Raw genomic sequence first — 27918 nt, forward strand, 5'->3', positions numbered from 1 at the left:
CATAATATAATAGAGACAGTAGATCTAGCTGGTCTGTCACAATATAACAGTGTCATTAGATCAGGCGCGTCTGTCATAACATAATAGAGACAGTAGATCTAGCTGGTGTGTCATAATATAATAGAGGCAGTAGATCTAGCGTGTCTGTCATAATATAATAGAGACAGTAGATCTAGCTGGTCTGTCATAATTTAATAGAGACAGTAGATTTAGCTGGTCTGTCATAATATAATAGAGACAGTAGATTTAGCTGGTTTGTCATAATATAATAGAGACAGTAGATTTAGCTGGTCTGTCATAATATAATAGAGACAGTAGAGACAGTTAATCTAGCTGGTCTGTCATATTATAATAGAGACAGTAGATCTAGCTGGTCTGTCATAATATAATAGAGAATATAGATCTAGCTGGTCTGTCATAAAATAATAGAGAATGTAGATCTAGCTGGTCTGTCATAATATAATAGAGACAGTAGATCGAGCTGGTCTGTCATAATTTAATAGGGACAGCAGATCTAGCTGGTCTGTCATAATATAATAGAGATAGTAGATCTAGCGGGTCTGTCATAATATAACAGTGTCATTAGATCAGGCGGGTCTGTCATAACATAATAGAGACAGTAGATCTAGCTGGTGTGTCATAATATAATAGAGGCAGTAGATCTAACATGTCTGTCATAATATAATAGAGACAGTAGATCTAGCTGGTCTGTCATAATATAATAGAGACAGTAGATTTAGCTGGTCTGTCATAATATAATAGAGACAGTAGATTTAGCTGGTTTGTCATAATATAATAGAGACAGCAGATTTAGCTGGTCTGTCATAATATAATAGAGACAGTAGAGACAGTTAATCTAGCTGGTCTGTCATATTATAATAGAGACAGTAGATCTAGCTGGTCTGTCATAATATAATAGAGAATATAGATCTAGCTGGTCTGTCATAAAATAATAGAGAATGTAGATCTAGCTGGTCTGTCATAATATAACAGTGTCATTAGATCAGGCGGGTCTGTCATAACATAATAGAGACAGTAGATCTAGCTGGTGTGTCATAATATAATAGAGGCAGTAGATCTAGCATGTTTGTCATAATATAATAGAGACAGTAGATCTAGCTGGTCTGTCATAATATAATAGAGATAGTAGATCTAGCGGGTCTGTCATAATATAACAGTGTCATTAGATCAGGCGGGTCTGTCATAACATAATAGAGACAGTAGATCTAGCTGGTGTGTCATAATATAATAGAGGCAGTAGATCTAGCATGTTTGTCATAATATAATAGAGACAGTAGATCTAGCTGGTCTGTCATAATATAATAGAGACAGTAGATTTAGCTGGTCTGTCATAATATAATAGAGGCAGTAGATCTAGCGTGTCTGTCATAATATAATAGAGACAGTAGATCTAGCTGGTCTGTCATAATATAATAGAGACAGTAGATTTAGCTGGTCTGTCATAATATAATAGAGACAGTAGATTTAGCTGGTGTGTCATAATATAATAGAGACAGTAGATTTAGCTGGTCTGTCATAATATAATAGAGACAGTAGAGACAGTTAATCTAGCTGGTCTGTCATAATATAATAGAGAATGTAGATCTAGCTGGTCTGTCATATTATAATAGAGACAGTAGATCGAGCTGGTCTGTCATAATTTAATAGGGACAGTAGATCTAGCTGGTCTGTAATAATATAATAGAGAGAATAGATCTAGCTGATCTGTCATAATTTAATAGGGACAGTAGATCTAGCTGGTCTGTAATAATATAATAGAGAGAATAGATCTAGCTGGTCTGTCATAATATAATAGAGACAGTAGATCTAGCTGGTCTGTCACAATATAACAGTGTCATTAGATCAGGCGGGTCTGTCATAACATAATAGAGACAGTAGATCTAGCTGGTCTGTCACAATATAACAGTGTCATTAGATCAGGCGGGTCTGTCATAACATAATAGAGACAGTAGATCTAGCTGGTGTGTCATAATATAATAGAGGCAGTAGATTTAGCTGGTCTGTCATAATATAATAGAGACAGTAGATTTAGCTGGTTTGTCATAATATAATAGAGACAGTAGATTTAGCTGATCTGTCATAATATAATAGAGACAGTAGAGACAGTTAATCTAGCTGGTCTGTCATATTATAATAGAGACAGTAGATCTAGCTGGTCTGTCATAATATAATAGAGAATGTAGATCTAGCTGGTCTGTCATATTATAATAGACACAGTAGATCGAGCTGGTCTGTCATAATTTAATAGGGACAGTAGATCTAGCTGGTCTGTAATAATATAATAGAGAGAATAGATCTAGCTGATCTGTCATAATTTAATAGGGACAGTAGATCTAGCTGGTCTGTAACAATATAATAGAGAGAATAGATATAGCTGGTCTGTCATAATATAATAGAGACAGTAGATCTAGCTGGTCTGTCACAATATAACAGTGTCATTAGATCAGGCGGGTCTGTCATAACATAATAGAGACAGTAGATCTAGCTGGTCTGTCACAATATAACAGTGTCATTAGATCAGGCGGGTCTGTCATAACATAATAGAGACAGTAGATCTAGCTGGTGTGTCATAATATAATAGAGGCAGTAGATCTAGCGTGTCTGTCATAATATAATAGAGACAGTAGATCTAGATGGTCTGTCATAATTTAATAGAGACAGTAGATTTAGCTGGTCTGTCATAATATAATAGAGACAGTAGATTTAGCTGGTTTGTCATAATATAATAGAGACAGTAGATTTAGCTGGTCTGTCATAATATAATAGAGACAGTAGAGACAGTTAATCTAGCTGGTCTGTCATATTATAATAGAGACAGTAGATCTAGCTGGTCTGTCATAATATAATAGAGAATATAGATCTAGCTGGTCTGTCATAAAATAATAGAGAATGTAGATCTAGCTGGTCTGTCATAATATAATAGAGACAGTAGATCGAGCTGGTCTGTCATAATTTAATAGGGACAGCAGATCTAGCTGGTCTGTCATAATATAATAGAGATAGTAGATCTAGCGGGTCTGTCATAATATAACAGTGTCATTAGATCAGGCGGGTCTGCCATAACATAATAGAGACAGAAGATCTAGTTGGTGTGTCATAATATAATAGAGGCAGTAGATCTAGCATGTCTGTCATAATATAATAGAGACAGTAGATCTAGCTGGTCTGTCATAATATAATAGAGACAGTAGATTTAGCTGGTCTGTCATAATATAATAGAGGCAGTAGATCTAGCGTGTCTGTCATAATATAATAGAGACAGTAGATCTAGCTGGTCTGTCATAATATAATAGAGATAGTAGATCTAGCGGGTCTGTCATAATATAACAGTGTCATTAGATCAGGCGGGTCTGTCATAACATAATAGAGACAGTAGATTTAGCTGGTCTGTCATAATATAATAGAGGCAGTAGATCTAGCGTGTCTGTCATAATATAATAGAGACAGTAGATCTAGCTGGTCTGTCATAATATAATAGAGACAGTAGATTTAGCTGGTCTGTCATAATATAATAGAGACAGTAGCTCTAGCTGGTCTGTCATAATATAATAGAGATAGTAGATCTAGCGGGTCTGTCATAATATAACAGTGTCATTAGATCAGGCGGGTCTGTCATAACATAATAGAGACAGTAGATCTAGCTGGTGTGTCATAATATAATAGAGGCAGTAGATCTAGCATGTCTGTCATAATATAATAGAGACAGTAGATCTAGCTGGTCTGTCATAATATAATAGAAACAGTAGATTTAGCTGGTCTGTCATAATATAATAGAGACAGTAGAGACAGTTAATCTAGCTGGTCTGTCATATTATAATAGAGACAGTAGATCTAGCTGGTCTGTCATAATATAATAGAGAATGTAGATCTAGCTGGTCTGTCATAATATAATAGAGACAGTAGATCGAGCTGGTCTGTCATAATATAATAGAGACAGTAGATTTAGCTGGTCTGTCATAATATAATAGAGACAGTAGAGACAGTTAATCTAGCTGGTCTGTCATATTATAATAGAGACAGTAGATCTAACTGGTCTGTCATAATATAATAGAGAATGTAGATCTAGCTGGTCTGTCATATTATAATAGAGACAGTAGATCGAGCTGGTCTGTCATAATTTAATAGGGACAGTAGATCTAGCTGGTCTGTAATAATATAATAGAGAGAATAGATCTAGCTGGTCTGTCATAATATAATAGAGACAGTAGATCTAGCTGGTCTGTCACAATATAACAGTGTCATTAGATCAGGCGGGTCTGTCATAACATAATAGAGACAGTAGATCTAGCTGGTCTGTCACAATATAACAGTGTCGTTAGATCAGGCGGGTCTGTCATAACATAATAGAGACAGTAGATCTAGCTGGTGTGTCATAATATAATAGAGGCAGTAGATCTAGCATGACTGTCATAATATAATAGAGACAGTAGATCTAGCTGGTCTGTCATAATTTAATAGAGACATTAGATTTAGCTGGTCTGTCATAATATAATAGAGACAGTAGATTTAGCTGGTTTGTCATAATATAATAGAGACAGTAGATTTAGCTGGTCTGTCATAATATAATAGAGACAGTAGAGACAGTTAATCTAGCTGGTCTGTCATATTATAATAGAGACAGTAGATCTAGCTGGTCTGTCATAATTTAATAGAGAATATAGATCTAGCTGGTCTGTCAAAAAATAATAGAGAATGTAGATCTAGCTGGTCTGTCATAATATAATAGAGACAGTAGATCGAGCTGGTCTGTCATAATTTAATAAGGACAGCAGATCTAGCTGGTCTGTCATAATATAATAGAGATAGTAGATCTAGCGGGTCTGTCATAATATAACAGTGTCATTAGATCAGGCGGGTCTGTCATAACATAATAGAGACAGTAGATCTAGCTGGTATGTCATAATATAATAGAGGCAGTAGATCTAGCATGTCTGTCATAATATAATAGAGACAGTAGATCTAGCTGGTCTGTCATAATATAATAGAAACAGTAGATTTAGCTTGTCTGTCATAACATAATAGAGACAGTAGATCTAGCTGGTCTGTTATAATATAATAGAGGCAGTAGATCTAGCGTGTCTGTCATAATATAATAGAGACAGTAGATGTAGCTGGTCTGTCAAAATATAATAGAGACAGTAGATTTAGCTGGTCTGTCATAATATAATAGAGACAGTAGACTTAGCTGGTCTGTCATAATATAATAGAGAGAATAGATCTAGCTGGTCTGTCATAACATAATAGACAGTAGATCTAGCTGGTCTGTAATAAAATAATAGAGATTAGATCTAGCTGGTCTGTCATAATATAATAGAGGCAGTAGATCTAGCGTGTCTGTCATAATATAATAGAGACAGCAGATCTAGCTGGTCTGTCATAATATAATAGAGACAGTAGATTTAGCTGGTCTGTCATAATATAATAGAGACAGTAGATCTAGCTGGTCTGTCATAATATAATAGAGACAGTAGATCTAGCTGGTCTGTCATAATATAATAGAGGCTGTAGATCTAGCGTGTCTGTCAGCGCCGTGTGTATAGGTGGCAAGGAAGTCAGGCCCAGGAGAGTCGAAATAGAGTGTAAATGGAGTCTTTTAATAACTGTCCAAAGAACATGCTCCATAACACTAAATAGTACAGACATGAAAAAACATGGGTACGAGGACCCGTCGCGCACCAATACAACAAATAAACAACTCTGACAATAAAACAATCTCTGACAAAGACATGAGGGGAAACAGAGCGTTAAATACACAACAGTTAATGAATGGGATTGAAAACAGGTGTGTGGGAAGACAAGACAAAAGACAAAATAATATAATAGAGACAGTAGATCTAGCTGGTCTGTCATAATATAATAGAGACAGTAGATCTAGCTGGTCTGTCATAATATAATAGAGACAGTAGATCTAGCTGGTCTGTCATAATATAATAGAGGCAGTAGATCTAGCGTGTCTGTCATAATATAATAGAGACAGTAGATCTAGCTGGTCTGTCATAATATAATAGAGACAGTAGATTTAGCTGGTCTGTCATAATATAATAGAGACAGTAGAGACAGTTAATCTAGCTGGTCTGTCATATTATAATAGAGACAGTAGATCTAGCTGGTCTGTCATAATATAATAGAGAATGTAGATCTAGCTGGTCTGTCATATTATAATAGAGACAGTAGATCAAGCTGGTCTGTCATAATTTAATAGGGACAGTAGATCTAGCTGGTCTGTAATAATATAATAGAGAGAATAGATCTAGCTGATCTGTCATAATTTAATAGGGACAGTAGATCTAGCTGGTCTGTAATAATATAATAGAGAGAATAGATCTAGCTGGTCTGTCATAATATAATAGAGACAGTAGATCTAGCTGGTCTGTCACAATATAACAGTGTCATTAGATCAGGCGGGTCTGTCATAACATAATAGAGACAGTAGATCTAGCTGGTCTGTCACATAATAACAGTGTCATTAGATCAGGCGGGTCTGTCATAACATAATAGAGACAGTAGATCTAGCTGGTGTGTCATAATATAATAGAGGCAGTAGATCTAGCGTGTCTGTCATAATATAATAGAGACAGTAGATCTAGCTGGTCTGTCATAATTTAATAGAGACGGTAGATTTAGCTGGTCTGTCATAATATAATAGAGACAGTAGATTTAGCTGGTTTGTCATAATATAATAGAGACAGTAGATTTAGCTGGTCTGTCATAATATAATAGAGACAGTAGAGACAGTTAATCTAGCTGGTCTGTCATAATATAACAGTGTCATTAGATCAGGCGGGTCTGTCATAACATAATAGAGACAGTAGATCTAGCTGGTGTGTCATAATATAATAGAGGCAGTAGATCTAGCGTGTCTGTCATAATTTAATAGGGACAGTAGATCTAGCTGGTCTGTAATAATATAATAGAGAGAATAGATCTAGCTGATCTGTCATAATTTAATAGGGACAGTAGATCTAGCTGGTCTGTAATAATATAATAGAGAGAATAGATCTAGCTGGTCTGTCATAATATAATAGAGACAGTAGATCTAGCTGGTCTGTCACAATATAACAGTGTCATTAGATCAGGCGGGTCTGTCATAACATAATAGAGACAGTAGATCTAGCTGGTGTGTCATAATATAATAGAGGCAGTAGATCTAGCGTGACTGTCATAATATAATAGAGACAGTAGATCTAGCTGGTCTGTCATAATTTAATAGAGACAGTAGATTTAGCTGGTCTGTCATAATATAATAGAGACAGTAGATTTAGCTGGTTTGTCATAATATAATAGAGACAGTAGATTTAGCTGGTCTGTCATAATATAATAGAGACAGTAGAGACAGTTAATCTAGCTGGTCTGTCATATTATAATAGAGACAGTAGATCTAGCTGGTCTGTCATAATTTAATAGAGAATATAGATCTAGCTGGTCTGTCATAAAATAATAGAGAATGTAGATCTAGCTGGTCTGTCATAATATAATAGAGACAGTAGATCGAGCTGGTCTGTCATAATTTAATAGGGACAGCAGATCTAGCTGGTCTGTCATAATATAATAGAGATAGTAGATCTAGCGGGTCTGTCATAATATAACAGTGTCATTAGATCAGGCGGGTCTGTCATAACATAATAGAGACAGTAGATCTAGCTGGTGTGTCATAATATAATAGAGGCAGTAGACCTAGCGTGTCTGTCATAATATAATAGAGACAGTAGATCTAGCTGGTCTGTCATAATTTAATAGAGACAGTAGATTTAGCTGGTCTGTCATAATATAATAGAGACAGTAGATCTAGCTGGTCTGTCATAATATAATAGAGACAGTAGATTTAGCTGGTCTGTCATAATATAATAGAGACAGTAGATCTAGCTGGTCTGTCACAATATAACAGTGACTACCTCATGAAGCTGGTTGAGAGAATGCCAAGTGTGCACAGCTGTCTTCAAGGCAAAGGGTGGCTACTTTGATGAATCTCAAATATAAAATATATTTTGATCTGTTCAACACTTTTTTGGTTACTACATGATTGCATATGAGTTATTTCCTAGTTTTGATGTCTTCACTATTATTCTACAATGCAGAAAATCCCCAAAGCCAACTCCTCCTTTGGCCGCCTTTCCTTCCAGTTCTCTGCTGCCAATGACTGGAACGAATTGCAAAAATCACTGAAGCTGGAGACTTACATCGCCCTCACTAACTTTAAGCATCAGCTGTCAGAGCAGCTTACTGATCATTGCACCTGTAAATAGCCCATCTGTAAATAGCCCACCAAACTACCTCATCCCCATATTGTTATTTTTTTGCTCCTTTGCACCCCAGTATCTCTACTTGCACATTCATCTTCTGCAAAACTACCACTCCAGTGTTAATGCTAAATTGTAATTATTTCAACGCTATTGCCTATTTATTGCCTTACCTCCCTAATCTTACATTTACACACTACATTTACACACACTGTATATAGATTTTCTATTGTGTTATTGACTGTACGTTTGTTTAACCCATGTGTTACTCTGTGTTGTTTGTGTTGCACTGCTTTGCTTTATCTTGGCCAGGTCCCAGTTGTAAATGAGAAATGGTTCTCAACTGGCCTCCCTGGTTAAATAAAGGTGAAATAAAAAATTAAGAAAAACCCTGAATGAGAAGGTGTGTCCAAAACACAGTCACGGTAAGCACAAATAAAATGTCACATCACACAGAAAAAACAGTTACATTCACCCACAAATAATTCCCCATCAATACTTTAAATTATATATGTAGTATTTAATGTGTATATTTATATTGTACTATACAGGGCGCATTTGGAAAAGAGACATACGTCTCAATATGTCTTCCCTGTCAAAATAAAGGTTAAATAAATATATACAATTCATGAAATATAGGTGGGAGGGCGTACAGGCTGTGGTCAATTTATTAATGAACAGATAGGTGGGAGGGCGTACAGGCTGTGGTCAATTTATTAATGAACAGATAGGTGGGAGGACATACAGGCTGTGGTCAATTTATTAATGAACAGATAGGTGGGAGGGCGTACAGGCTGTGGTCAATTTATTAATGAACAGATAGGTGGGAGGGCGTACAGGCTGTGGTCAATTTATTAATTAACAGATAGGTGGGAGGGCGTACAGGCTGTGGTCAATTTATTAATGAACAGATAGGTGGGAGGACATAGAGGCTGTGGTCAATTTATTAATGAACAGATAGGTGGGAGGACATACAGGCTGTGGTCAATTTATTATACAAAACATGGGTGAAAGGGTGTACAATTTATTAATGAAACATGGTAAAACAGATTGATTTGACAAACAGTCCAAATACTCAGTATACACCAATGTTGTTGTCTTCCATGTGTCCACACATCTCTTTAGTGGCTGGGGCGGAAGGGAAAGGCCATGCTTGGAAGGAAAGGTTGAGAAGGGAAGGAGGGATGGGGAGAGTGAGAGGAGGGGTGAGGTCCTAAGGGGCTGGGCCGGGGGCTGTACCCCAGAGGAGGGGTGTGGATGTGGGGGTAGAATCCACTCTGCTGCACTGGACCAGACATCACCAGCTGGAGCAAACTGAGAGACACCATAGAATTAGGAATTACAACACACTTTGTCCTGCATCTGTAACAGCAGGGAATGCATCACCTATAGCCTCTACTGCTATTCATTCCAGTTCCGTCAATGCATTCTAAGCACCTTCCATTCTTCTTCATAGCGTGGTTTCATTACCGCTTGACTTCGGTTTGAATTCCGTCCTGTCGCAATGTTTCGCTAACTTAGGGAGGGAGGAGATGTCGCTAACCCTACCCCCCTCCCTAACCCTAACTTAGGGAGGGAGATGTCGCTAACCCTACCCCCCACCCTAACCCTAACTTAGGGAGGGAGGAGATGTCGCTAACCCTACCCCCCTCCCTAACCCTAACTTAGGGAGGGAGATGTCGCTAACCCTACCCCCCACCCTAACCCTAACTTAGGGAGGGAGGAGATGTCGCTAACCCTACCCCCCACCCTAACCCTAACTTAGGGAGGGAGATGTCGCTAACCCTACCCCCCACCCTAACCCTAACCCTACCCCCCACCCTAACCCTAACTTAGGGAGGGAGGAGATGTCGCTAACCCTACCCCCCACCCTAACCCTAACTTAGGGAGGGAGGAGATGTCGCTAACCCTACCCCCCTCCCTAACCCTAACTTAGGGAGGGAGGAGATGTCGCTAACCCTACCCCCCACCCTAACCCTAACCCTACCCCCCACCCTAACCCTAACTTAGGGAGGGAGGAGATGTCGCTAACCCTACCCCCCACCCTAACCCTACCCCCCACCCTAACCCTAACTTAGGGAGGGAGATGTCGCTAAATATGGATGAAATGTATTGAAAAGGCTAAATTCCATTCATAGAATTAGTAAGGCCAACAAGGCCAGAGTGAGAAAATGGAAGACATTTATTTTCCACCATAATTTGTAAATAAAATCATTAAAAATCCTACAATGTGATTTTCTGGATTTTTTTCCTCATTTTGTCTGTCATAGTTGAAGTGTACCTATGATGAAAATTACAGGCCTCTCTCGTCTTTTTAAGTGGGAGAACTTGCACAATTGGTGGCTGACTAAATACTTTTTTGCCCCACTGTATATACTGTACTCTATACCATCTACTGCATCTTGCCTAAGCCGTTCGGCCATCGCTCATTCATATATTTTTATGTACATATTCTTAGAGACAAGGCTATACTCAGCCTTGTCTCAGGGTAGTAGGGTGGTAGATATCCCTCTAGTGGTGTGGGGGCTATACTCAGCCTGGTCTCAGGGTAGTAGGGTGGTAGATATCCCTCTAGTGGTGTGGGGGCTATACACAGCCTTGTCTCAGGGTAGTAGGTTGTTCTGTTATAATCTCCACCCGGCACAGCCAGAAGAGGACTGGCCCACCCCTCATAGCCTGGTTCCTCTCTAGGTTTCTTCCTAGGTTCTGTCCTTTCTAGGGAGTTTTTCCCAGCCACCGTGCTTCTACACCTGCAATGCTTGCTGCTTGGGGTTTTAGGCTGGGTTTCTGTACTTTGTGACATCAGCTGATGTCTCATTTACTATTGTTTATTGTCATTAGTTGCTACGGCTAAACTCATTTCAATTTGCTTACTGCCCCATTCGGTCTACAGACGACGCAATAGCCATCACACTGCATACTGCCTTATCCCACCTGGACAAGAGGAATACCTATGTAAGAATGCTGTTCATCGGCTACAGCTCAGCATTCAACACCATAGTACCTTCCAAGCTCATCATTAAGCTTGAGGCCCTGGGTTTCAACCCCGCCCTGTGCAATTGGGTCCTGGACTTCCTGACGGGCCACCCCCAGGTGGTGAAGGTAGGTAACAACATCTCCACTTCACTAATCCTCAACACTGGGGCCCCACAAGGATGTGTTCTGAGCCCTCACCTGTACTCCCTGTTCACTGCGTGGCCATGAACGCCTCCAACTCAATCATCAAGTTTGCAGATGGCACAACAGTAGTAGACATGACTACCAACAACGACAAGACAATCTACAGGGAGTAGGTGAGGGCTTCGGAGTGTGGTGTCAGGAAAATAACCTCTCCCTCAACATCAACAAAACAAAGGAGATGATCCTGGACTTAAGGAAACAGCAGAGGGAGCACCCCTTATCCACATCGACAGGACAGCAATGAAGAGGGTGCAAAGTTAAGTTCCTCTGAGTACATATCACTGACAAATTGAAATGCTCCACCCACACAGACAGTGTGGTGAAGAAGGCGCAACAGCGCCTCTTCAACCTAAGGAGGCTGAAGAAATGTGGCTTGTCACCTAAAACCCTCACAAACTTTTACAGATGCACCATTGAGAGCATCCTGTCGGGCTGTATCACCGCCTGGTACAGCAATTGCACCGCCCACAACTGCAGGGCTCTCAAGTGGGTGGTGCGGTTTGCACAACGCATCCCGATCATCAAGGACAAAAAAAACACCCGAGCCACTGCCTGTACTCCCAGCTATCATCCAGAAGGCGAGGTCAGTACAGGTGCATCAAAGCTGGGACCGAGAGACTGAAAAACAGCTTCTATCTCAAGGTCATTAGACTGTTAAACAGCCATCACTAGCACAGAGAGGCTATATACAGGCTTGAAGTCATTGGCCACTTTAATAAAATGGAACACGAATCACTTTAATAATACCACTTTAACAATGTTCACATATCTTGCATTACTCATCTCATATGTACAGTTGAAGTCAGAAGTTTACATACACCTTTGCCAAATACATTTAAACTCTGTTTTTCACAATTCCTGACATTTAATCCTAGTAGAAATGCCCTGTCTTAGGTCAGTTAGGATCACCACTTTATTTTAAGAATGTGAAATGTCAGAATAATAGTAGAGAGAATGATTAATTTCAGCTTTTATTTCTTTCATCACATTCCCATTGAGATCAGGGCTTTGTGATGGCCACGCCAATACCTTGACTTGTTGTCCTTAAGCTATTTTGCCACAAAATTTGCAACCAAGCTTTAACTTCCTGTTTGATGTCTTGAGATGTTGCTTTAATATATCCACAAAATTTACTTCCTCATGATGCCATCTATTTGTGAAGTGCACCAGTCCCTCCTGCAGCAAAGCACCCAAACAACATGATGCTGCCACCCCCGTACCTCACGGTTGGGATGGTGTTCTTCGGCTTGCAAGCCTCCCCCTTTTTCCTCCAAACATAACGATGTTCATTATACCCAAACAGTTATATTTTTGTTTCATCAGACCAGAGGACATTTCTCAAAAAAGTACAATCTTTGTCCCCATGTACAGTTGCAAACCGTAATCTGTAGTTTTTATGGCGGTTTTGGAGCAGTGTCCTTTCTTGCTGAGCGGCCATTCAGGTTATGTTGATATAGGACTCGTTTTACTGTGGATATAGATACTTTTGTACCCGTTTCCTCCAGCATCTTCAGAAGGTACTTTGCTGCTGTTCTGGGATTGATTTGCATTGTTCGCACAAAAATACGTTCATCTATGAGACAAAATGCGTCTCCTTCCTGAGCGGTATGACGGCTGCATGGTCCCATGGTGTTTATACTTGCGTACTATTGTTTGGACAGATGAACGTGGTACCTTCAGGCATTTGGAAATTGCTCCCAAGGATAAACCAAACTTGTGGAGGTCTACAATTGTTTTCTGAGGTCTTGACTGATTTATTTTGATTTTTCCATGATGTCAAGCAAAGAGGCACTGAGTTTGAAGGTAGGCCTTGAAATAGATCCACAGGTACACCTCCAATTGACTCAAATGTCAATTAGCCTATCAGAAGCTTCTAAAGCCATGACATAATTTTCTGGAATTTTCCAAGCTGTTTAAAGGTACAGTCAACTTAGTGTATGTAAACTTCTGACCCACTGGAATTGTGATACAGTGAATTATAAGTGAAATAATCTCTGTAAACAATTGTTGGAAAAATTATTTGTGCCATGCACAAAGTAGATGTCCTAACCAACTTGCCAAAACTATAGTTTGTTCACAAGAAATGTGTAGAAATGTGTAGAAAATGTGTAGAAAAACTAGTTTTAATGACTCTAACCTAAGTATGTAAACTTCCGACTTCAACTCTATTCTTTACTATCTTTTGCATCTTAGCCTATCCCGCTCTGACATTGCTCATCCATATATTTATACATTCTTATTCCTTTCCTTAGATTTGTGTGTATTAGGGAGATGTTGTGGAATTGTTAGATATTACTTGTTAGATATTACTGCACTGTCGTTACTAGAAACACAAGAATTTCGCTACACTCACAATAACATCTGCTAACCACGTGTATGTGACCAATAAAACAAATGTACAGCCTGGAATCGAACCAGGGTGTCTGTAGTGACGCCTCAAGCACTGAGATGCAGTGCCTTAGACTGCTGCGCCACTCGGGAGCCCTAGATTACACCTTAGCAAACAATCCTTTTGTAAACTAATGTTAGATGCAACTAACATGACAAGTACATAGACCTATTTCTCTGTAAAACAACATTAGATCCAGTCTGTCTATGATATTATCCTGATGGCTCTGATTCTAGCTAGCTAACCAGTCAAGTCTATGTAAGAGGCTAGCTAGCATCAGCTATGTAGTGGTTTTACTATGTTGAAACACTCGTTTTCAAATTTTCTTAAATTTTTCTCACAAGCGCATTGCTGTAGCTTCTAAATCCTCAATGTAATTTACTAATTTTAACTAATTTAAACCATATTTAACGAGATATTCTCCCTGTTGGCAATGCCTGACAACGCACAGGAAACGACTCCCCCGATATGAAGAGGGCTTGGAACGTTCGAATGTAGAATGTGCATTGAGGGTATTAAACTGGTTTGGATTTCTCCTTCGCCAAAATGGCTGCCATTATCATAACATTCTGGAACTATGAGGATCTATGACATCATGCACTACTTGGGAAGATCACACACACACACACCTCTTAGGCTGGAAACAGGACAGAACAGGTCTGAGCAGGGGGAGGGTAAGAACAGATATTGACAGGAGGAGGGTTGCATTGTGATTGGTTGTGGCGGAGGGCTAGGGGAACATTGTGACTGGTTGTGGGGAAGGTTTAGGGGCGCATTGTGACTGGTTGTGGGGAAGGTTTAGGGGTGCATTGTGACTGGTTGTGGGGAGGGCTAGGGGTACATTGTGATTGGTTGTGGGGAGGGCTAGGGGTACACTGTGACTGGTTCTTACTTGTTGTGTGGGAGGCGGGAACAGAGAGCTCTCAGGTCCTCTGTGGAGAGAATACACAGGATAAGACTGTAGAAGACACAGGACATCACAACTGTAGAAGACACAGGATATGACATCCCTACCTCTAGAGCAGAGCAGCGCCCCTGCTGCCATGGACACCTGCAGGGCCTGGGCCAGCCTATCCAGAGTGAGCTGGATGTGTGTTTGTGTATCGGAGTGGAGAGGGTTCAGCTCCTCCAGAAGATCAGAGAGGTCAGAGATCAGAGAAGTCAGCTGGTCGGGCTGCAGCAACGCCAGACGACCCAGAAGCCCCTTCTCTCTCAGAACGCCCGGGAGAAGCAGCAACACCTGGAACAGATAAGTGTTGAGTTCATCACCTCTGACCTCTAAACATGACCTGGCCCTGACCCAGGACTCCCGGGAGGAAGAGTCGATGACCTCTAAACACGGGGGTGCGGTACCACGGGGGTGCGGTTCCACGGGGGTGCGGTTCCACGGGGGTGCGGTACCACGGGGGTGCGGTACCACGGGGGTGCGGTTCCACAGGGGTGCGGTTCCACAGGGGTGCGGTTCCACAGGGGTGCGGGTCCACAGGGGTGCTTTATGTTTGCTTTATTGGCAGTTATTGTTGTTATCCTGTAACTCATGTTGACGTTTCTGCCAGTGCAGTTCCACGGGGGTGCGGGTCCACAGGGGTGCGGTACCACAGGAGTGCGGTTCCACGGGGGTGCTTTATGTTTGCTTTATTGGCAGTTATTGTTGTTAACCTGTAACTCATGTTGACGTTTCTGCCAGTGCAGTTCCACGGGGGTGCGGGTCCACAGGGGTGCGGTACCACAGGAGTGCGGTTCCACGGGGGTGCTTTATGTTTGCTTTATTGGCAGTTGTTGTTGTTAACCTGTAACTCATGTTGACGTTTCTGCCAGTGCTTACGTCAAGCAGCTAAGGTGTTTAATACAGTATTTGTTAAATAAAAACATGTGCATGAAAGAATCAGTAGACAGTATGTAGTCCGTTGCTGCTGGCTGCGCTCAGGACTGATTTCTGAGAACATGTCTACAAGTTCTTCATCAGCCAGCTGTCAAACGATCCTAAATAAAGCTGCTACAAGCCATATATCAGAACCCCAAATCACTAGTTCGCTAAGTTCCATCTCTGCTTGTCAATGAAGCTAGTAAATAGCAGGCACCATGAGCAGGTCACGTTAGCTAAATCAGCTTATCAAGTCACTGGCAAGTGGTGACGTTTGGTTTTTACATCTTTCTCTCAATCGATTACCAGTGTGCATCTGTCTGGCAGTGTTTCAAAGGGAATCATATTACTGGGCTCTTGAGTGGCGCAGGGGTCTAAGGCACTGCATCCCAGTGCTAGAGGCGTCACTACAGACACCTTGGTTTGAATCCAGGCTGTATCACAACCGACCGTGATTGGGAGTCCCATAGGGCGGCATACAAGTGGTCCAGGTTTGGCCGGTGTGGGCTGTCATTGTAAATAACATTGCCTAGTGAAATAAAGGTTACATTTAAATTGTTTAAAAGAAAATAAACAGCTGGCAGCGGGACACACTCGCCAATGGGTTTAGAATTCTGGAATCTTGACAAGTGGGATGCAAGTGCACATCATCTTAATTCTCATTGGCCCAAAACAGTAGCTAAGCTTCCATCTAGTTGGAGACAGATTTGGCCCAAAACAGTAGCTAAGCTTCCATCTAGTTGGAGACAGATTTGGCCCAAAACAGTAGCTAAGCTTCCATCCAGTTGGAGACAGATTTTCGTGCCAATATTCTAAAATCCACATAAAAACAGAGATGTGATTCCTTCAAATTGACACAGACTGGAGTGATCTCTATCAAATACAGTAAGATTGGATGGAAACCTGGTTAGTGGCAGACTGTAGTGATCTCTGTCAAATACAGTAAGATTGGATGGAAACCTGGTTAGTGGCAGACTGTAGTGATCTCTATCAAATACAGTAAGATTGGATGGAAACCTGGTTAGTTGCAGACTGTAGTGATCTCTGTCAAATACAGTAAGATTGGATGGAAACCTGGTTAGTGGCAGACTGTAGTGATCTCTATCAAATACAGTAAGATTGGATGGAAACCTGGTTAGTGGCAGACTGTAGTGATCTCTATCAAATACAGTAAGATTGGATGGAAACCTGGTTAGTGGCAGACTGTAGTGATCTCTATCAAATACAGTAAGATTGGATGGAAACCTGGTTAGTGGCAGACTGTAGTGATCTCTATCAAATACAGTAAGATTGGATGGAAACCTGGTTAGTGGCAGACTGTAGTGATCTCTATCAAATACAGTAAGATTGGATGGAAACCTGGTTAGTGGCAGACTGGAGTGATCTCTATCAAATACAGAAAGTAGCCACTCCATTAGGGCCAAGTGTTCTCTCATAATATTGGCAAAGAGTTGTCGCATGTAAACAAGTCTGAGGTGCTGAGTAATGGACAGGTCTGTCTCACTGTCTGGAGGTTCTGCTGCTCTGATGGTCTGTCTCACTGTATGAAGGTTTGTAATCCAAACCCGACCCTCATGTACGTCCTGACGACCTCAGTTACACAAATGTCCCAAAAGTCAGGTTTGAGACTGTACATTGATACTGGACATTGAGACTGGACATTGATAATGGACATTGATAATGGACAAACCTGCAGGACACTGAGATGTAGCTCAGAGAAGAGAGGCCCTGCCTCCAGCTCAGTCTCTGTCGTCCCATTGGCCAAGTCCTGCTTCCCGTCTCTTCTGTAAGCCAATGGGGCTTTGACACACCAGCGCACCAGCCCAGCCAGCGGTGTGAGGTCCAGGGAGCCGATTGGCTGGCTGGAGGAGGGGGGTGTGTTCAGCAGAGTGATGAGGACCAATCGAGGCTGGTCTTGGATCCAGGACACCACCATCTGTAGCAGCTGTACAGGGGGAGTCAACTCTTCTATACACACCGAAAACACACCAAGAGGTATTTAGAGATGTTGACATGACATAGCCTAGTAACAGCTGTACAGGGGGAGTCAACTCCTCTATACACACCAAGAGGTATTTAGAGATGTTGACATGACACAGCCTAGTAACAGCTGTACAGGGGGAGTCAACTCCTCTATACACACCAAGAGGTATTTAGAGATGTTGACATGACATAGCCTAGTAACAGCTGTACAGGGGGAGTCAACTCCTCTATACACACCAAGAGGTATTTAGAGATGTTGACATGACATAGCCTAGTAACAGCTGTACAGGGGGAGTCAACTCCTCTATACACACCAAGAGGTATTTAGAGATGTTGACATGACATAGCCTAGTAACAGCTGTACAGGGGGAGTCAACTCCTCTATACACACCAAGAGGTATTTAGAGATGTTGACATGACACAGCCTAGTAACAGCTGTACAGGGGGAGTCAACTCCTCTATACACACCAAACACACACCAAGATATATTTAGAGATGTTGACATGACACAGCCTAGTAACAGCTGTACAGGGTTTTCGTTACTCATCTTGTTGGCTAGTGATGTAGCTTTTCGTTACTCATCTTGTTGGCTGATAGTAGATTGACAGGCTAGTGATTTAGCTGTTCGTTACTCATCTTGTTGGCTGATAGTAGATTGACAGGGTAGTGATTTAGCTGTTCGTTACTCATCTTGTTGGCTAGTGATGTAGCTGTTCGTTACTCATCTTGTTGGCTGATAGTAGATTGACAGGGTAGTTATTTAGCTGTTTGTTACTCATCTTGTTGGCTGATAGTATATTGACAGGCTAGTGATGTAGCTTTTCGTTACTCATCTTGTTGGCTGATAGTAGATTGACAGGGTAGTGATTTAGCTGTTCGTTACTCATCTTGTTGGCTAGTGATTTAGCTGTTCGTTACTCATCTTGTTGGCTGATAGTAGATTGACAGGCTAGTGATTTAGCTGTTCGTTACTCATCTTGTTGGCTGATAGTAGATTGACAGGGTAGTGATTTAGCTGTTCGTTACTCATCTTGTTGGCTAGTGATTTAGCTGTTTGTTACTCATCTTGTTGGCTGATAGTAGATTGACAGGCTAGTGATTTAGCTGTTCGTTACTCATCTTGTTGGCTGATAGTAGATTGACAGGGTAGTGATTTAGCTGTTCGTTACTCATCTTGTTGGCTAGTGATTTAGCTGTTTGTTACTCATCTTGTTGGCTGATAGTAGATTGACAGGGTAGTGATTTAGCTGTTCGTTACTCATCTTGTTGGCTGATAGTAGATTGACAGGGTAGTGATTTAGCTGTTCGTTACTCATCTTGTTGGCTAGTGATTTAGCTGTTTGTTACTCATCTTGTTGGCTGATAGTAGATTGACAGGGTAGTGATTTAGCTGTTCGTTACTCATCTTGTTGGCTGTTAGTAGATTGACAGGGTAGTGATTTAGCTGTTTGTTACTCATCTTGTTGGCTGAGGAACAGTACGTGTGGCCAGTTCTTCTAACATCTTTAAAGTGGGATTCCAGTCAGGACGCACAGCGTTACTAATCAGGTTACGCACCCAATGCATATGAGTCTGTTCAATTAGAACGGTCAAATGTCTGGCACCACATTTTCCTAACGGTGCGTAGAGAGGTCATACAGGGTGGTAACAACAGTGTGTGTACCTGTAGAGAGGTCATACAGGGTGGTAACAGCAGTGATGAACTGGCAGCAGAATGGAGGACAGGAACAGCTGAGGTTGTTGAGGGTTGGAACCATGGAACCAGGAAGTAGGGAACAATAGTCATCCACCAACACTCTGGCTAGTCTTCTACAGTAGACAGGATGGGACCGCTGGAACACACGAACACACACACACTCTGGCTAGTCTTCTACAGTAGACAGGATGGGACCACTGGAACACACACACACACACTCTGGCTAGTCTTCTACAGTAGACAGGATGGGACCGCTGGAACACACGAACACACACACACTCTGGCTAGTCTTCTACAGTAGACAGGATGGGACCACTGGAACACACACACACACACTCTGGCTAGTCTTCTATAGTAGACAGGATGGGACCACTGAAACACACAAACACACTCTGGCTAGTCTTCTACAGTAGACAGGATGGGACCACTGGAACACACACACACACACACACTCTGGCTAGTCTTCTATAGTAGACAGGATGGGACCACTGGAACACACACACACTCTGGCTAGTCTTCTACAGTAGACAGGATGGGACCGCTGGAACACACACACACTTTGGCTAAGGGATTTTTATGAATAATGACCAAATTATGTATGCATTTCCATCAGAACTATGACTAAACAGAATACTACTATGTTACTGTATGGATGTATGAATCTTATTATAATCATAATACTGAATGTAATGTGTGTAGTTTTCGTCCAGAATTAGAAGGACTGTCTGTTCCTTGTTAGAAACTAACGGAGCTATCGTCAGACTGGCTGGAATGCTGTGTTCCTTACAGGATATCCTGTCTCTACACAGGGAGAGGAGAGACCTTGGGCTAGCAGTAGATTATTTAACAGGTGGTGGACAATGTGGGAAGGCTTGTGAACTATACAGCCATTGTATCGGAGTGGAGGAAGGACAGTTTAAAACCTATGACGTCATATTTAGTTTATAACTGGTTGTAAATTGTACCATGATCAGTACTCTCGAGAATAAATGCTATTGATTGATTTTGAGACTGGCCAAATTCTTAGGAATGGGCAGAGTGTTCTAATTGAATTGGTTAATAAACATATAGGAAACAAATTCCTTTAACACTTCTACAGTAGACAGGATGGGACCGCTGGAACACACGAACACACACACAATATCAATTAATTTCTGGTTAACAATTCAGTACCTCAGTACCTCACTGTGATTGTTTTACATTAAAATGGTCAAAAATAAATAAAAATAGCTTCTTAGCAAAGAGCAACTTCTCAAGAAAGAATTTAGCTACGAATGTCTGGGAGTGGTCTGAGTGGGAGGGGAAAACAGACTGTCTGGGAGTGGTCTGAGTGGGAGGGGAAAACAGACTGTCTGGGAGTGGTCTGAGTGGGAGGGGGAAACTGACTGTCTGGGAGTGGTCTGAGTGGGAGGGGAAAACAGACTGTCTGGGAGTGGTCTGAGTGGGAGGGGAAAACAGACTGTCTGGGAGTGGTCTGAGTGGGAGGGGAAAACAGACTGTCTGGGAGTGGTCTGAGTGGGAGGGGAAAACAGACTGTCTGGGAGTGGTCTGAGTGGGAGGGGAAAACAGACTGTCTGGGAGTGGTCTGAGTGGGAGGGGAAAACAGACTGTCTGGGAGTGGTCTGAGTGGGAGGGGAAAACAGACTGTCTGGGAGTGGTCTGAGTGGGAGGGGAAAACAGACTGTCTGGGAGTGGTCTGAGTGGGAGGGGAAAACAGACTGTCTGGGAGTGGTCTGAGTGGGAGGGGAAAACAGACTGTCTGGGAGTGGTCTGAGTGGGAGGGGAAAACAGACTGTCTGGGAGTGGTCTGAGTGGGAGGGGAAACAGACTGTCTGGGAGTGGTCTGAGTGGGAGGGGAAAACAGACTGTCTGGGAGTGGTCTGAGTGGGAGGGGAAAACAGACTGTCTGGGAGTGGTCTGAGTGGGAGGGGAAACAGACTGTCTGGGAGTGGTCTGAGTGGGAGGGGAAAACAGACTGTCTGGGAGTGGTCTGAGTGGGAGGGGAAAACAGACTGTCTGGGAGTGGTCTGAGTGGGAGGGGAAAACAGACTGTCTGGGAGTGGTCTGAGTGGGAGGGGAAACAGACTGTCTGGGAGTGGTCTGAGTGGGAGGGGAAAACAGACTGTCTGGGAGTGGTCTGAGTGGGAGGGGAAAACAGACTGTCTGGGAGTGGTCTGAGTGGGAGGGGAAACAGACTGTCTGGGAGTGGTCTGAGTGGGAGGGGAAAACAGACTGTCTGGGAGTGGTCTGAGTGGGAGGGGAAAACAGACTGTCTGGGAGTGGTCTGAGTGGGAGGGGAAAACAGACTGTCTGGGAGTGGTCTGAGTGGGAGGGGAAAACAGACTGTCTGGGAGTGGTCTGAGTGGGAGGGGAAAACAGACTGTCTGGGAGTGGTCTGAGTGGGAGGGGAAAACAGACTGTCTGGGAGTGGTCTGAGTGGGAGGGGAAAACAGACTGTCTGGGAGTGGTCTGAGTGGGAGGGGAAAACAGACTGTCTGGGAGTGGTCTGAGTGGGAGGGGAAAACAGACTGTCTGGGAGTGGTCTGAGTGGGAGGGGAAAACAGACTGTCTGGGAGTGGTCTGAGTGGGAGGGGAAAACAGACTGTCTGGGAGTGGTCTGAGTGGGAGGGGGAAACAGACTGTCTGGGAGTGGTCTGAGTGGGAGGGGAAAACAGACTGTCTGGGAGTGGTCTGAGTGGGAGGGGAAAACAGACTGTCTGGGAGTGGGAGGGGAAAACAGACTGTCTGGGAGTGGTCTGAGTGGGAGGGGAAAACAGACTGTCTGGGAGTGGTCTGAGTGGGAGGGGGAAACAGACTGTCTGGGAGTGGTCTGAGTGGGAGGGGAAAACAGACTGTCTGGGAGTGGTCTGAGGGGGAGGGGAAAACTGACTGTCTGGGAGTGGTCTGAGTGGGAGGGGAAAACAGACTGTCTGGGAGTGGTCTGAGTGGGAGGGGAAAACAGACTGTCTGGGAGTGGTCTGAGGGGGAGGGGAAAACTGACTGTCTGGGAGTGGTCTGAGGGGGAGGGGAAAACAGACTGTCTGGGAGTGGGAGGGGAAAACAGACTGTCTGGGAGTGGTCTGAGTGGGAGGGGAAAACTGACTGTCTGGGAGTGGTCTGAGTGGGAGGGGAAAACAGACTGTCTGGGAGTGGTCTGAGTGGGAGGGGAAAACTGACTGTCTGGGAGTGGTCTGAGTGGGAGGGGAAAACAGACTGTCTGGGAGTGGTCTGAGTGGGAGGGGAAAACAGACTGTCTGGGAGTGGTCTGAGTGGGAGGGGGAAACAGACTGTCTGGGAGTGGTCTGAGTGGGAGGGGAAAACAGACTGTCTGGGAGTGGTCTGAGTGGGAGGGGAAAACAGACTGTCTGGGAGTGGGAGGGGAAAACAGACTGTCTGGGAGTGGTCTGAGTGGGAGGGGAAAACTGACTGTCTGGGAGTGGTCTGAGGGGGAGGGGAAAACTGACTGTCTGGGAGTGGTCTGAGTGGGAGGGGAAAACAGACTGTCTGGGAGTGGTCTGAGTGGGAGGGGAAAACAGACTGTCTGGGAGTGGTCTGAGTGGGAGGGGAAAACAGACTGTCTGGGAGTGGTCTGAGTGGGAGGGGAAAACAGACTGTCTGGGAGTGGTCTGAGTGGGAGGGGAAAACAGACTGTCTGGGAGTGGTCTGAGTGGGAGGGGAAAACTGACTGTCTGGGAGTGGGCTGAGTGGGAGGGGAAAACAGACTGTCTGGGAGTGGTCTGAGTGGGAGGGGAAAACTGACTGTCTGGGAGTGGTCTGAGGGGGAGGGGAAAACTGACTGTCTGGGAGTGGTCTGAGGGGGAGGGGAAAACTGACTGTCTGGGAGTGGTCTGAGTGGGAGGGGAAAACTGACTGTCTGGGAGTGGTCTGAGTGGGAGGGGAAAACTGAATGTCTGGGAGTGGTCTGAGTGGGAGGGGAAAACAGACTGTCTGGGAGTGGTCTGAGTGGGAGGGGAAAACAGACTGTCTGGGAGTGGTCTGAGTGGGAGGGGAAAACTGACTGTCTGGGAGTGGTCTGAGTGGGAGGGGAAAACAGACTGTCTGGGAGTGGTCTGAGTGGGAGGGGAAAACTGACTGTCTGGGAGTGGTCTGAGTGGGAGGGGAAAACAGACTGTCTGGGAGTGGTCTGAGTGGGAGGGGAAAACTGACTGTCTGGGAGTGGTGTGAGTGGGGAGGGGAAAACTGACTGTCTGGGAGTGGTCTGAGTGGGAGGGGAAAACTGACTGTCTGGGAGTGGTCTGAGTGGGAGGGGAAAACTGACTGTCTGGGAGTGGTCTGAGTGGGAGGGGAAAACAGACTGTCTGGGAGTGGTCTGAGTGGGAGGGGAAAACAGAAAACTAGTTGTTATTGGCAGAAAGGTTGGGAAAGCTCTTTCTTATTGGTCTATTATCTAATTTATCACCAGGCCAAAACTCTGTTATTGATAACCTATACCTAAATCACTCCATAGACCTGTCCTGTCCACGGTAAGTGAAGGTGTGTGTTATTGATAACCTATACCTAAATCACTCCATAGACCTGTCCTGTCCACGGTAAGTGAAGGTGTGTGTTATTGATAACCTATACCTAAATCACTCCATAGACCTGTCCTGTCCACAGTAAGTGAAGGTGTGTGTTATTGATAACCTATACCTAAATCACTCCATAGACCTGTCCTGTCCACGGTAAGTGAAGGTGTGTGTTATTGATAACCTATACCTAAATCACTCCATAGACCTGTCCTGTCCACGGTAAGTGAAGGTGTGTGTTATTGATAACCTATACCTAAATCACTCCATAGACCTGTCCTGTCCACGGTAAGTGAAGGTGTGTGTTATTGATAACCTATACCTAAATCACTCCATAGACCTGTCCTGTCCACGGTAAGTGAAGGTGTGTGTTATTGATAACCTATACCTAAATCACTCCATAGACCTGTCCTGTCCACGGTAAGTGAAGGTGTGTGTTATTGATAACCTATACCTAAATCACTCCATAGACCTGTCCTGTCCACGGTAAGTGAAGGTGTGTGTTATTGATAACCTATACCTAAATCACTCCATAGACCTGTCCTGTCCACAGTAAGTGAAGGTGTGTGTTATTGATAACCTATACCTAAATCACTCCATAGACCTGTCCTGTCCACGGTAAGTGAAGGTGTGTGTTATTGATAACCTATACCTAAATCACTCCATAGACCTGTCCTGTCCACGGTAAGTGAAGGTGTGTGTTATTGATAACCTATACCTAAATCACTCCATAGACCTGTCCTGTCCACGGTAAGTGAAGGTGTGTGTTATTGATAACCTATACCTAAATCACTCCATAGACCTGTCCTGTCCACGGTAAGTGAAGGTGTGTGTTATTGTGTTCTAACCTGTAACCAGGTAGCAGCACACTCCAGGATGGGGACCCTGCCCACAGCGATCGCCATGGAGACTAGCTTGCCTAGCAACGCCATGCGACTCTCGTCAGCCTGGTTACCTTGGCGACAGAAGGAAAAGTAAAACACAGATTCAATACAACTTGAACACAAACACACTGAAGACACACACACAGTGAAATGCTGACTGACCAGCCCTTAACCAACAGGTGTGGACCTCACAGTAAAATGCTGACTGACCAGCCCTTAACCAACAGGTGTGGACCTCACAGTAAAATGCTGACTGACCAGCCCTTAACCAGCAGGTGTAGACCTCACAGTGAAATGCTGACTGACCAGCCCTTAACTCTTGATGATCATCCAGGTGCTTTTTGACAAGCTGGGGTTAACTGGACGAGATGGTCTCAACAACTACAGGAAGTGTTTGGTTGGAGTCATTGCAGCTAAAGGTGGCCTGATCAACAACTACAGGAAGTGTTTGGTTGGAGTCATTGCAGCTAAAGGTGGCCTGATCAACTACAGGAAGTGTTTGGTTGGAGTCATTGCAGCTAAAGGTGGCCTGATCAACAACTACAGGAAGTGTTTGGTTGGAGTCATTGCAGCTAAAGGTGGCCTGATCAACAACTACAGGAAGTGTTTGGTTGGAGTCATTGCAGCTAAAGGTGGCCTGATCAACAACTACAGGAAGTGTTTGGTTGGAGTCATTGCAGCTAAAGATTGCACAACCTACTTTTCACACAGGGGCACTGGGTGTTGCATAAAGTTGTTTATATAATAAATGAAATAAGTATGTCATTGTTGTGTTATATGTTCACTCAAGTTCCTTTGATCTAATATGAAGTTTTGGTTGAAGATCTGAAAACATTCTGTATAAAAAATATGTAAAAGGAAATCAAATTTAAAATGGGACAAATTACGCACAGATGAGTGAAGATGAGTTAGGGTCAGGGTTAAAGATCACCTTGTAGAGTGAACAGAGGAGTTAGGGTCAGGGTTAAAGATCACCTTGTAGAGTGAACAGAGAAGATGAGTTAGGCTCAGGGTTAAAGATCACCTTGTAGAGTGAACAGAGAAGATGAGTTAGGGTTAGGGTTAAAGATCACCTTGTAGAGTGAACAGAGAAGATGAGTTAGGGTCAGGGTTAAAGATCACCTTGTAGAGTGAACAGAGAAGATGAGTTAGGGTCAGGGTTAAAGATCACCTTGTAGAGTGAACAGATAAGATGAGTTAGGGTCAGGGTTAAAGATCACCTTGTAGAGTGAACAGAGAAGATGAGTTAGGGTCAGGGTTAAAGATCACCTTGTAGAGTGAACAGGGCAGAGAAGATGAGTTGTCTCACAGCGTCTCGACTCTGTTCCTGGAAACAGCTGCACATGATCTCCAACAGCTGCAGCTCCTGTAAGGCACTCATCCTCTACACACACACACACACACACACACACACACACACACATACACTTGTGAAACCATGGAGACAGGACATAAAGGCAACCTAAAGAGGCAACATTGAGAGAGTGTGTGTGTGTGTGTGGTACCCTGTGCAGGATAAACTCCTCCACTAGCTCCAGAGTGGGCGTGTCCACCGAGGGGGAGGGGTTATTCTGAACCTGGCCAGACAGGTAGATATCCAGATGGTACAGCACCTGAAACACATTAACAACCACTAACGGGGCTTCCTGCAGCTAACCTACAATCATTACAACACATTAATAACCACTAACTGGGCTTCCTCCAACTAACCCAGAATCATTACAACACATTAATAACCACTAACTGGGCTTCCTCCAACTAACCCAGAATCATTACAACACATTAGCAGACTGATAAATATCCAGACATGGTCAGAACCTCTTTAGCGGCGCTCAGCGCATCTCGACGTAGCAACGACTGACGCATATCACTCATCATCAGGTCCCTGAAACATTAGAACACACAGTAACACACTCATCATCAGGTCCCTGAAACATCAGAACACACAGTAACACACTCAACAGCAGCTCCATTAAACAAGATAGAATGATCTTACATAGCAAAGCATTGATAAACTCGATGGAACAGTGTTTTAAAACTTCACTTGCTGCACTTAGCTAGCTAGCGTATCTGCCAGCCATCACTCAGGGGAGCTAGCTAGCTAGCTAGCTAGTGTATCTGCCAGCCATCACTCAGGGGAGCTATCTAGCTAGCTAGTGTATCTGCCAGCCATCACTCAGGGGAGCTAGCTAGCTAGCTAGCTAGTGTATCTGCCAGCCATCACTCAGGGGAGCTAGCTAGCTAGCTAGCTAGTGTATCTGCCAGCCATCACTCAGGGGAGCTATCTGCCAGCCATCACTAAGGGGAGCTATCTGCCAGCCATCACTAAGGGGAGCTATCTGCCAGCCATCACTCAGGGGAGCTATCTAGCTAGCTAGTGTATCTGCCAGCCATCACTCAGGGGAACTAGCTAGTGTATCTGCCAGCCATCAGTCAGGGGAACTATCTAGCTAGCTAGTGTATCTGCCAGTCATCACTCAGGGGAGCTATCCAGTATAGTGAACCAGAATCTGTCCGTACAGGAGAAGTTGAACATGCAGATCCTTCTTAATGCCCAGGAAGCCGCCATTCAACTTGGACCAGCTATTCAAGCTGAATAATGTGAAGATGTTTGGTAAGGCTCATACCACCAAATAACGGAGGTACGCTAAACAACTAGTCATTACTGCCATCCCAAAACGGCCAAAAAGGCATCCCAACCAATATACAGACTCCCCATGTTGTGTCCCAAAACTACAATACTCTCTGCTTAACAAGCAAACCACGGAGAGGCGAGTTATAGTCGGTTTGTTTGTATCCTAGAAACTAACTAGCTATGGTTGCTGTTGTTTGCTCTATTACAACGAGTTTGTGTAACTACACGAGTTACGCAGTTAATATATAAACGTTTTCTTACCTTGAAAGAGAAGATATTTTAAAGCGACAGGGTGCATGCGCCACTGTTTACACTTTCAACTACGGAAACCCATGAAGTACAAACAGAGGACAACTGCCCCGTCTGTCACAACGCGTTTGGTTCTGTTCTGATGGGGTTTATCAGCATCCAACGTTTAGTTCTGTTCTGATGGGGTTCATCAGCATTCAACGTTTGATTATGTTAGTTGGTACTGAACCAGAAAACACACTGAGTATGATGAC

At 43.3% G+C, this 27918-nt stretch overlaps 1 protein-coding gene and 1 long non-coding RNA gene across 2 annotated transcripts; one reads left to right on the plus strand and one right to left on the minus strand.

Annotated features, from left to right (window-relative positions):
- Positions 1–8738: 8738 nt before the first annotated feature.
- On the plus strand, positions 8739–9300 carry LOC118948723. The gene is made up of 2 exons (XR_005042201.1): positions 8739–9173; positions 9220–9300. It is a non-coding gene; the product is annotated as an uncharacterized LOC118948723 (long non-coding RNA).
- Positions 9263–27779, minus strand: LOC110515239 (uncharacterized protein C7orf26). Its single transcript, XM_036973456.1, has 10 exons — positions 27677–27779; positions 26599–26665; positions 26286–26393; positions 26050–26164; positions 24745–24851; positions 19338–19506; positions 17382–17659; positions 14842–15067; positions 14720–14759; positions 9263–9572 (listed from the first exon to the last, which is right to left on the minus strand). The coding sequence occupies exons 2-10, from the start codon at positions 26656–26658 to the stop codon at positions 9380–9382; spliced, it is 1296 nt and encodes a 431-aa protein (XP_036829351.1). The 5' UTR covers positions 26659–26665; positions 27677–27779; the 3' UTR covers positions 9263–9379.
- Positions 27780–27918: the final 139 nt, after the last annotated feature.

This window comes from Oncorhynchus mykiss, unplaced genomic scaffold, assembly GCF_013265735.2.
Source record: "Oncorhynchus mykiss isolate Arlee unplaced genomic scaffold, USDA_OmykA_1.1 un_scaffold_250, whole genome shotgun sequence".
Classification (NCBI taxonomy): Eukaryota; Metazoa; Chordata; class Actinopteri; order Salmoniformes; family Salmonidae; genus Oncorhynchus; species Oncorhynchus mykiss.

What these genes read in the sequence shown, in the direction of transcription:
- LOC110515239 (XM_036973456.1), bottom strand. Translation starts at nt 26,658, where the DNA reads ATGATGAGTGATATGCGTCAGTCGTTGCTACGTCGAGATGCGCTGAGC. An exon ending in TGCCCTGTTCACTCTACAAG is followed by an intron (nt 24,852 to 26,049) that starts GTGATCTTTAAC and finishes TCTGTCGCCAAG; the next exon opens with GTAACCAGGCTGACGAGAGT. An exon ending in TCCCGCCTCCCACACAACAA is followed by an intron (nt 9,573 to 14,719) that starts GTAAGAACCAGT and finishes GGTGTCTCTCAG; the next exon opens with TTTGCTCCAGCTGGTGATGT.